This window comes from Vicia villosa, linkage group LG2 (genome assembly GCF_029867415.1).
Source record: "Vicia villosa cultivar HV-30 ecotype Madison, WI linkage group LG2, Vvil1.0, whole genome shotgun sequence".
In the NCBI taxonomy this organism is placed as follows: Eukaryota; Viridiplantae; Streptophyta; class Magnoliopsida; order Fabales; family Fabaceae; genus Vicia; species Vicia villosa.
Window position 1 is genome coordinate 137,185,007 of NC_081181.1, and position 11,009 is coordinate 137,196,015.

At 36.3% G+C, this 11,009-nt stretch overlaps 2 protein-coding genes across 2 annotated transcripts; both read right to left on the reverse strand.

Moving 5' to 3' along the window:
• Positions 1 to 1,248: 1,248 nt before the first annotated feature.
• Positions 1,249 to 6,061, reverse strand: LOC131650130 (uncharacterized). The gene is made up of 9 exons (XM_058919860.1): positions 5,563 to 6,061; positions 5,035 to 5,476; positions 4,342 to 4,949; positions 4,033 to 4,302; positions 3,397 to 3,943; positions 2,741 to 3,339; positions 2,420 to 2,638; positions 1,463 to 2,320; positions 1,249 to 1,391 (listed from the first exon to the last, which is right to left on the reverse strand). Exons 1-9 carry the CDS (start codon positions 6,059 to 6,061, stop codon positions 1,249 to 1,251), a joined length of 4,185 nt encoding a protein of 1,394 aa, XP_058775843.1.
• A 2,390-nt stretch (positions 6,062 to 8,451) lies between these two features.
• On the reverse strand, positions 8,452 to 11,009 carry LOC131650131 (uncharacterized). Its single transcript, XM_058919861.1, has 12 exons — positions 10,872 to 11,009; positions 10,521 to 10,788; positions 10,349 to 10,439; positions 10,143 to 10,270; positions 9,965 to 10,055; positions 9,732 to 9,888; positions 9,497 to 9,641; positions 9,264 to 9,406; positions 9,012 to 9,182; positions 8,874 to 8,915; positions 8,728 to 8,791; positions 8,452 to 8,636 (listed from the first exon to the last, which is right to left on the reverse strand). The coding sequence occupies exons 1-12, from the start codon at positions 11,007 to 11,009 to the stop codon at positions 8,452 to 8,454; spliced, it is 1,623 nt and encodes a 540-aa protein (XP_058775844.1).

Genomic DNA, 11,009 nt, shown 5'->3' on the forward strand with positions numbered 1-11,009 from the left:
TGAATTAGCTTATGTTGAGTATACGTTTTATGCTTGAATTTAGAATGTTTGATAACACATTTATTTATTGACCATGCTGTTTGTTTGTATAATGTTCCAGATGCCATGAACCGGTTGTTGAGGATTTTAGTTGCCATGTAGAACAGCCTGCTAAGTTACAATATTGTATCTGGAAGCAAGATGTGGTCAACGGGAAGATGGCTCAGTCATGTCTTCTTGTAAGTTATTATTCGTTTTAAGCTTATCGTCTTTCCCTATCAGTTAATGGGATTATTTAATGTTGTTTTATATCAATATTGCAGGAAATTCCTGAGCATGTTGTGGCAAGTCGCTGGCTCCATGGAGCAAGGTTTGTAGATTTGGTTGACTGGGAAAGGGAAGTCAGGTATGAATGTGAAGTTCATCATACCGAAAAGGGTCAGATGTTCTTAGGGCGTGGTTGGTACAAATTTTCCAAGGAAAGGTGCCTGCTTGATGGAGACTCTATGGGCTTCAGCGTTAAGGATCCCATCAGCAAGGAGATACTTGTAACAATGTTGAAAAATTGAAAATGATGTAAAAGTTTGTTTTAAGTATCTAACTCTTTAACTTTTTGTAATTTTCTGGTGGACTTAGGTCCACCTTTATATTAATATATAATATTTTGGTATTTAGATGTTATGCTATATATATATTATTTCTGTTACTTGCATTGCTAATATGCTATTAGTAATATATATTACTGCTGTTACTTGCAATACTACTATGCTGTTAGTAATATAGATTACCGCTGTTACAGATTTACTCTGATCAATTTTAAAAACTTAGACATTGTTAAAAACTTCCTTATACACAACATTTGTAGTTTTCTCCCTGAATTTCTTTTCTTCATCATGTATCAGTATTTTGATTCCCTTTTTGTTGTTACTCTTGACAATGCGACATAAATCTGGCCATGTGTGAATACATCTTTCAGTAAGTACAAACCAACGTTATCCAATGACTGTCCCTGTGATTTGTTAATTGTCATAGAATAGGAAACTATAATAGGGAACTGTCTCCTATTCAGTTTGAATGGCCATGGTGATTGGGATGGTGACATATCCATTCGAGGTATGTAAACCAAATTTCCCAAACCTTTACCACCCATTATTGAAGCCTCCAATACATGGGCTGCCATCTTTGTTATACACAGCCTTGTGCCGTTACACAAACCTTCAGCTTGATCTATATTTCTCATGAGCATTATAGGTGTCCCAACCTTTAGTTTTAAGTGATGGTTTGGCAATCCTGATTTCGGAGGGAACTTAGAAATTCTGGCATGAGGATATCAACTACTGCTGGGTCATGAATCTCAGACTTGTCAACTGAATTTGCGCTGTAGTAGTCACGAATCTCTCCTGCATTGTTGACTGAACAAAATTAGTAAAAGCAAAAATTAGATTAATATAATCCATTAAATTATATATTTTTGTTGCTTAACCTGGCATCAAGTTAAGTATATGGTCATTGATCTGATCAACAATCTCCAGTGTAGAGGCAAGTATCGCTCGACTTTTAAGGTAATCAACACATTGGAAATTATTTATGAAATCAGGGTATGTGGTATTGACAATGGCCACAATTGGATCATCGAATTCTGTTATCAGAATATCAGGTGGTATGTTGATTTCGGCGGTGCCGTCATTAGGCTCAGATATTCGGCCCTCTCCTATTCTTAAAAGCCAATCTGAAAACTGTGTTATCTCATTTTTGTCAGTTTGTGTTGATCCTGTTCGTAGCCGCATGTTTCTTGTCAATGTTAATACCTCAACTGAACGCCATATGTAAGATGCATTTATGGCACAGTGTACAATATCGGAACGACTGCCTCTGGGGACGACAGGTAAAATCTGTCTGAAATCGCCCCCGAAAACAACAACCTTTCCACCGAATACATCAGTTGAATTTTTGTCTGCACTCATAACATCTTTCAAAGTTCTGTCAAGCGATTCTATTGCATACTTATGCGCCATTGGTGCCTCATCCCATATTATAAGCTTTGTCTGTCGTAACATGTCTGCAACATCATCGTTGAATTCAACCTTGCAAGTAGAATTGTCCATAGTTGGTACCGGTATCCTGAACTTTGAATGTGCAGTTCTACCTCCTGGAAGTAACAATGATGCTATACCGCTAGTTGCAACAGTTAAACATATATCATGTTTTGATCTTAAAGCAGCTGCGAGTGTTCTCCACATATATGTTTTTCCGGTACCACCATAACCATGAAGGAAGAAAACCGCAGGTTTTTGAGACTCCACAGCGTGGATGATTTTTTCATAAATACTTCTTTGCTCATCTTAGGAACATAATATTGATTGTAGAACGGTGTTAGAATAATTGATTCATAGAATTTCAAAGCATAAAATAAAATGAATTTAATTGACGCAATAGTTACCTGTAAGAGCAGCAAACAGATTTTCAAATTCTGAGTTCATTGATGCTGTATCATAATTACGCTCATCATATATGAGCCTGTTTCCCAACTGTTCAAGAACATAAGCATCCGGATATGGAATAGGACTAAAATCCTTTAGTGTCCTTCTATTTGCCTGAAGCAGATTCTCAATTTCTATTAAAGTCAAATTTTGTAACTCTTCTTGTGTGAGGACCAATTCTGCATTGATATGAGAAATTGAGTTATAATACTGTTGGTAAGTCATCTGTAGGCTGTTATTAACAAATTGTTTTGTTTGCTATTTTATTATGTCTAACAAACCTGGATTAGCAGCCAATGCTCTTTGTGTATGTAAGACACCATCAGATAATAGGAGCCAAATTTGTTCCCAAACATGTGCAGGGCGATTAACAGCACCAGACAAAAGCATGATAACAAACAGTTTTCGAAGAAAATGACCAGTCCCCCAATGACTTGCCTCCTTTATAGCAACTATGTATTCTTTGTCGTCTTCAAGAAATCCCATTGCAAAGCATGCATCTCTGAATGTATCATACTGAATGTTATCCACGGTCCTGATTTCCTCATATGTTGTTGGTCCTTTTGCCACCGTCAACATCATGCGCAGGTAAAACAGTTCACCAGTTGTTGGCGGAACCCATATGAGACGTCCAATGGTGAAGCCTTTTTTCCGCGGTTTCCATTCTCTCTTTTTTTTGTGGTAAACAAACTTTGAGACAAATTGACCATAAGTTAATGTTTGTGCCTCTTCATATTTAGCATTTGCTACCAGCCATGCAGTAAACATTGATTCAGTCACACTTGCAGTTTCCAGCACATTTTCCATGCGTGCATAATATGTATAGTATATAGGTTTCTCCCCAACCAAATGATAGAACATACGTTCCACAGCTGGTTTTCTACCATGAATATTGTAAGAGTAAATGCGCCATCATGCTTCACTGGGTGAGACATACCTGCAGTCGAGATATTGTTGGATCTCATCAACAGGTTGATTGCTATTTGTTGAAACTGCTGCTGTTATTCTGTCATAGCCTTTATTGATATATTTGAAAAGATATTTTATGGAAGTACTCTGATTACACCATTCCATGTTTATATGTGCCTGGTATTTCATAAGAAATCTGGTATTATATGGAACCACATGTCTGTTGTCCAAGGTGATACCATTTTTTTCAATAGTGAAGGTTTTTGATTTTCTCCTATACAGCGGATATCCCTCTGCATCAACAATAGTGTGTTTAATAAACTTTTTGGGATAGTATTTAGAACATCGTCCATTCTTCATACATTGTGAGGTCACGCGAGCAAGGCCACAGGGTCCATGCATCATATGTGCCTTAACCAATTTGTATAAATTGGGATGAACAGTCGAGTCGGGAATTTCAGCAGAAATGATCTTGTCTATGTCAGATGGTGTTGGGTATTTGCTCTGAGGGTGTAGGAATATCAAGATGTGAGCATGTGGCAATCCGCGCTTTTGGAATTCAATGGTGTACATATCTATTAAATTGAAAGTTAGTTTGATGTAATATTTTGGTTCTACACAGACACATGATTGAAAAGTAGTATAATTAAATGAAACAACTTACATGCAATCACTTTTCCAACGACATGGTGTTTTGTAATATCATCCATGAGGGTATCAAACTTTATTTTGAAAACTTTTGAAATGATATCTGGCCTATCATGGGGTTGTAGACCTGTGCCTGACAATGCTCTTTTAATTTCAGGCCAATTTGGGTTGGAGGTAAAAGTAACAAATAAATCAGGGAATCCCAATCGACTTGAAATGGCCATACCGTCAAAATATAGTTGATCCATATATCTCTTGCTACCAACAAATGTTGATGGCAGAACAACTCATTTTCCTCGCTTTTGGTGTTCATTTCTTGTATCGCCATCAGTTTGAGCGGCCAAATTATTATATTTGCCCACTCTTAATTTCGATTGATTATCTCTCAACCAATTCAGTCGTTCGGATTCCATCATAGCATAGCCGTCGACTAAGAATTGTTGAAATAGGCGTCTTGAGTAAAGTAGTGTTTTTGCCTCTTTGCGACGTTGTTGTAACCGGTAAGAAAACCAATCCTTAATGCTTTGACGGTTTCTCCTAGTGACCTCAGTTTCATGGCGATATCTGTGCATTATATTTTTCCTGTAACCATCTTCCCCATAAGGAAATATAAGAGGATACTGATAAGCCAAATATGATGGGTGAAACTCATCTATTCGTTGCAAACCACCATTGCGGCGCTGAATTAAGATGTCCCTTTTATCAGCAGAATCAATGTCTCCCACAATGAGTGCAGCCACTTCTGAGACAGTAGGTTTGTTGTAAACACGGCCATCTTCGGATCTATCAGAAATAAGCCTGAGTTTTAAATCTGTGAAAGAATTTGTCCTTAAAACATCCCTTGCCATTCTAAAAGCTTTGGCATGAACATTGTGCTGATCTAACATCATCTTGAGCTTTTTGACAACCGGTCGCTCGATGCCTTTGTTGTCCCTGTTTATTTTTCACAGCCATGAATAAATAGTTTAACATAATATTTTTATAAAACAATTGTGTAATTATGTCTGAGCATGCTTACTTGAAACATTTTATTCTGTGTTCAACTTCATTGTCCGTGTCATAGATGTATAATTGAGCATATTGCGGAGGTTGCCCTGTTTCTGGCAGCAGTGTACCAATTCGATGACAGGTCTGACCCTGCAGTCTCAAAGTAGGGGGTCCACCTCTTTTAGAATATGTTGTGTCGAACTTCATTCCAGGGGAAGTGAATGAGAACATTGCGTTGTATGTTCGTATGTTAGCCTGGTAGTTTTTACTATCTGAATATGTTTTATTAAATAGAAGATCTTGCAACACCTGTGGAGGTTGCTCAAGGAACGGAAGAACAATTTTTCCTCCACGGCAACAACGATAAAAGCGAGGAGTTGCTGTAATTTTGTGTCTATTCACTTTTTCTTGGTACCACATACATGCTTCGCAGTGTGCGCATTCATAACTTTGGTCGCCAATATCGTAATATTCTGAAAGAAGAAACCACAATACTGAATATGTCTATTAACAGAAGAAGTGTACATCATTTGGTTATCAGTGTATGATATGGAAATACCTTGAAGATGGGCCTCCTGTAATTGTGCCGGGTCTGAATCTTCGTCAGAGCCGGAACTATTAGAAGAATTTAAATTATTGACAGAGTTGGAGTCATCATTGTCTTCATAATGAGATTCAACAGACACAATATGATTTGAGGTAGATGGATGATCCATGGACTGACTTGACATATTATAATTTGAAGTAGATGCATGATCCATGTTCTGACTTTGACTAACAATGTTGTTTGTATTTTGAACCCTACTAACTTCAGTATTGAACAAATTTCTCAATATTTTTCTGTTATCCAAGATTATTTTCCTTCTCTTTCTAGCCATAGCCGTTTCAATAGTGGTTTCATATGTTACAGAAGATGTAAAATTATGATTTAAATGGGAAGTGAGGTTGCTTGATCTGACACGGTTTCGATAATCCCTCTTTGCTTTAAGAATAAGCTTTCTCCTCTTTCTTGCAATGGATGTTTGAGGAGCAGTGTTTTTAACAACATCTGTTTCCATCACAAAAACAAAAGTAGGATGAATAATAATACTACAAATAAGATTGATTTGTATAGATTTATGCACACAATATGAGATGTATAGCATGCTACTTCATGATTTTGAATACTAAAAGTTTACAGTTTCTAATTGAAGGGGAATTGGTGGGTTCAAATGTCATGAATGCAGTATTGATTTTAATTTTTCTTTCATACTTGAATATATATGAAATTGGAACTGAATATGAATAGAATGATGGTTATAGATTTAAATTACCACTTATCCCTCCCTTATAACTGTTGTGTGTGTTAAATGTATTTAATTTAATCTATACAGGTTATTTATAATATTTTATTTGATGGATGTGTTACTCTTTTAAAAAGACTTTAAGTCAAAACTAATATTATAAGTAAATAGAAACTGAACAGTTAACCCACTTTCTGCATGTACCAAGTACTTGTTTCCTATTGCACTGAATAGAAGTTTAGCATTGCAACTGCCTGCGGTTAGGGTTCCGACAATGGCATCTTCACACGGTGGTCCTTCTGTGCGGATTCCCTCTGATGATGAAAATGATTTCAGGTATGAGTAGATAATTTTATTTCACCTTTGCTTTGCCGTACAAAATAGGGTATACTGGTATACAAAATATGGTAGTGTGGTAATAACAGTTAACAACATTTAGTGATGGGTGTAGTATCAATATAGCTCAATGTTGTATTATGTGTGGTATTTGTCAAGAAATCAAATGTGACTGAATGACTATTGTTGGTTTTTATTGTTGGATTGTATATCCCGTCGTTGCTCGGCATATGACTATTGCTTAGTAAAGAATGCTTCATATGCGGTTTGTTTTTAATCCATATTTGATGTTGGAACAGCGATGATCAGGCAATGGAAATCATAGAACATTTGGTAAAGGAAACAGGGTACGATCCTAAGGTGGAAAGAAAACGCAGGAATAAACAGCGCAATGTGCCCCCTAGTCGTGTTGTGTCAAATGTTGATGTTGTCGCACAAAATAGCGCAAGGGTTAAAAGCAATCCCAATGCAGGACCTATAAAGATAAAAGAGGAATCAACAGACATTGACACAAATGAAATCAAAGTTTCTGAAGTTGGTGAACCAAGTGGATCAAAAGAGGGTAAGAAACAGAAGGGTAAAGTGGTGAAAAAAGCAAAGGTGGGTACAGACATTACTGTAGACAGTTCTACAGGGGCTCAAAAATTTTTCTGGAACACCCATGTTACAAATGTTAAATCTACACAGCAGAATGTAATGGTAAGGAGATATTTGAATATGAGCATAATGTTATTGAAAATGTAAATAGTATATATTGTTAATAGTTACCTTATTTCTTGTATGCAGCATTTCCCTAAGGAAATCGCCAAAAGATGCCTCCGTCGCTTTCAAGATGAAATCAACCTGCTGGATGTGAGGACGAAGAACATTGTTACCTGTCAGGTTCACAAAGCTAACAGAAAAGGAATACCCCAGCCATATGAAAAGTACATGGCCCTGGGATGGTACGAATTCGCCAAATCTCTTAACCTGCGTAATGGGGATACAATAGCGTGGAGTATGCTGCGATTCTCTCCGTATATCTATGTGAAGGTTGAAAGACAATGAAGAAACTGCTGCTATTTGCAAACCGTGTACTATACCTGAATTTTAATGGTTATATTATATGTTGGGAATGTTATTTTCGTACATTGTGTTATATATATTCTGCTACATGTTATTTTGTAAGCACTTTATCCAGAATGGGAACACAGTAATATTGTGACCATTGGAAGATCTAATATATAATCGTTTTCGGGACAAATTTTTTAAGTTCTCCTATTATATTCTATTAATCCGCTCTGATATGCTTTTAGTTAAAATGAAATCTGTCCCACAATATTGTATCAACATTATACTAAGATCAGACATAAAATTATTTATTGATAGTTAACATAGTCAAATGTTAAAAGTTCTGGTGTTTGTTTGTGAGGCACAATCCATGTTTTAGTTTACAATGTAATGACAGAAAGCTTAGAGAGTGCTAATCCAAACAAACCGTTCTTTGCGACATCATTATTGTAACTAACATTAAAAATAATAAAAAAGCAGCACCCCGTTATAAGAGGTATAGTTAAAATGGAATGTTTGATATATGATCAAAAAGAATCAAAATAATTAATTATAGTATATATAATATGTAGTTGAATTTGAATCAATTGAATATAATAAGCCACACAAACCACTGATAATTCTTAAATCAAATTGAACATAACAGAAGCACATAGCCAGTATTCATGCACTAATTATTATAGAAAATGAAATCACACACATGATTAAAAGCAAAGGAAACTAACATTCAGTTTTTATAACAAACACCTAAGCAAAACACACATAAAATAAAAATAGATCTAATCAATCTTCTCCATTTTAATTATCTTCTTCAGCTTGTTAGATGACAGTTCCCCATCATGTAATCCGTCCAAATCAATGGATTCACTTGATGCAGCAGGAAGATGCCTCTTACCACCAGGTGTGACAGCATCAGGCTTGTGCTCAGATGTAATTTCCAGGTCTTGCAATGCCACGATGAAGACTATTAGTTAGGAATATTGATATAAATGTAAGTCGGTAAGTGTTAGTAATATTGATATAAATGTAAGTAGGTAAGTGTGTTGCAGTGAGACTTACTGTAACCAATTCACAGTCTTCATTGCCATCTGTTTTAGCCTCATCAACACTCTCTTTAATCTATATATTGTTAAACACAGTTTTCAATATAACATAATCACAGGAAAAGCAAAAAAATGCATACACAGTTTAAAATTTCTACCTCCAGAGTCTCAGGTACGACAGTTTGGATTGGAATAGGTTCCTTGAGAATTTACCAAAGAAAAACAAAATCAGGCAAAAAATTGTTATAATATGAAGTCCTCGTTTATAAAACAAATGTCAGTTCATTAGAGCTGACCTCATCTGTTCCCCATTTTTCCTTAAGTTGCTGGATAATAGGATCATTTTTTATAATCATAACGACGGAACAGTTCTTCCAGCGTGGATGCCACTTAACCTTCATAGCCATTTCCAACTTCAACAACTGATCAAGTGCTAACGGAAAGTCCAATGGATCAGTAATTCCAGCCTATTTAAACAACTGGCCATATTAGTGTACACAGAGTATTGGAAAGTACATTCTAATTCGTCTGCACAATATAAATATAACCTGAATCATAGTGTTACGAAGTTGCGATGCAGATAAACCCAACAGCATTTCACATTCTCTGTTCCAGAAGACAAAATTGCAGCTTTGGCCCCCGTGAGTAACCTCAATTTCAATCTTATACCTGAACATCATAAGAAGTCGCTCTGTTAAAAAAGCCGACAACATAAAAACATCATAAACATGACAGAAACAACATCTATTAGGTGAGAACAACTAAAACCTAAGGACTTCACCCATGGTTTCATGACCAGCTTCACACTCAAAGGGGGGGCTGTCCCCACGCGCTATAGATTGACACATATGACAGGCACGATAGTACCATCCAAACGGAGATGCTACTAATAATTTTGTTGTAGCGACAGTAGCACAAAATGTAACCTGGACAAATAGCCGCCAAAATCAGAAACATGTGACACACTAAAGAATGAGGTTATAATTATGATAATATAGGAAAATAGAAAGACATACATCCGTAAGTTGAATAATCTCAGCAATAGGCAAAACAACAGCCTTTGAGAACAATTTTTGCACAGGAGTGAGCTGTTGATTTTCAGAACTTTGGGAGGAATATTGGGAATTCCCTCCAAGTTGTTCAGACAGGGTTACCCTGCTCTCCTCAGGCATTCTGCAGAGCATGGATCATTATCAAATTCATACATGAAAAAAATAACTGCACAAAATGGATTACACTATCAACATACCTATCAATAAAGTCTTTCATGACCGGAAAATCAGCATCAACACATAAAAGGGTCACATTGTAGGTGTTTGTCACAGACAGAGGATACTTTCCTGCAAATTCAAATTATACCTTGTCAATATATTTATCACAGATTTTGTAGTTTTAGTATTAATCTAAAAAATAAGTCATGGAATAACCTTCTTCCTTCACTTTGGCATACTGAAGCAACACAACTGTAGGGAGTGATGCAGCAACCCTAACTTTGTTAAACTTGATGAACTGATCCGCGTATGATTCCCACAGAGTACAGTTCAACATGTTGTTGCTAAACCATGATCACAACACATTAAGATATATAACATGATTCATATATCAGGCAGTCTAATGTATAAAAAAAACAAACCTGTGATCACGTAACATCATGCTAATTTGCTGCTTCTTTGCACCTGACTCAGTCTGTGCATAACCAATACTATCAACCATTCCAACGACATCTGTCAGGAAAATTTATTAATTTCACACGGCTAAAATGCATCAAAACATGAGATAATAAAAAAGCCAAAAACCATACTCACGAACCAGAACATGTTTGTCAAACCTCCCTGTTATGATGTCGGAAAAACTTGTAAATAAAATCGATTTCGGGGGTATCTCATGTTTGTCTTCATCAAGAACAGACGTTCCAGCAGTAAACTTTATCATATATTTGTGTCCCGATGCCCTGAAGGCCAGAACATAAGGCACCACCTTAAAATTAGATACAGCATAAGTATGGCCTAATAAGCATTTTTCGGTGAACACCGACACATGCGGTGCTGGAACAACAACATGAATATCATCTCCCTGCAGCAGAAACCAAAAAATGATTCAAACTATACAAACATAGGTAAATGATAAACATACTGAAACATAAACAGGGTAATCACCAATTTGTCAACAAAGATCATTTCAAAATGTTCCTTGTTGTTGGAGACAACTTTCCATCTGTGGTGAATCCTAACAACAATCTTCCAAAGCTCTTTTCCATCATTGATCTCTGCTATTTTCTCAACAGGCCTTGACAT

Bases quoted from the DNA above. Each gene is read 5' to 3' on its own strand.
- LOC131650130 (XM_058919860.1), bottom strand. From the start codon at position 6,061: ATGGAAACAGATGTTGTTAAAAACACTGCTCCTCAAACATCCATTGCA. The intron at 5,477-5,562 runs GTATTTCCATAT...TTCTTCTTTCAG, and splicing joins ACAGGAGGCCCATCTTCAAG to AATATTACGATATTGGCGAC. The intron at 4,303-4,341 runs GCGATACAAGAA...GAGGAAAATGAG, and splicing joins TTTGGCCGCTCAAACTGATG to TTGTTCTGCCATCAACATTT.
- LOC131650131 (XM_058919861.1), bottom strand. From the start codon at position 11,009: ATGTCAAGGCCTGTTGAGAAAATAGCAGAGATCAATGATGGAAAAGAG. The intron at 10,789-10,871 runs GTGATTACCCTG...TTTCTGCTGCAG, and splicing joins TGATCTTTGTTGACAAATTG to GGAGATGATATTCATGTTGT. The intron at 9,183-9,263 runs GTTATATTTATA...TTGTTTAAATAG, and splicing joins TTCGTAACACTATGATTCAG to GCTGGAATTACTGATCCATT.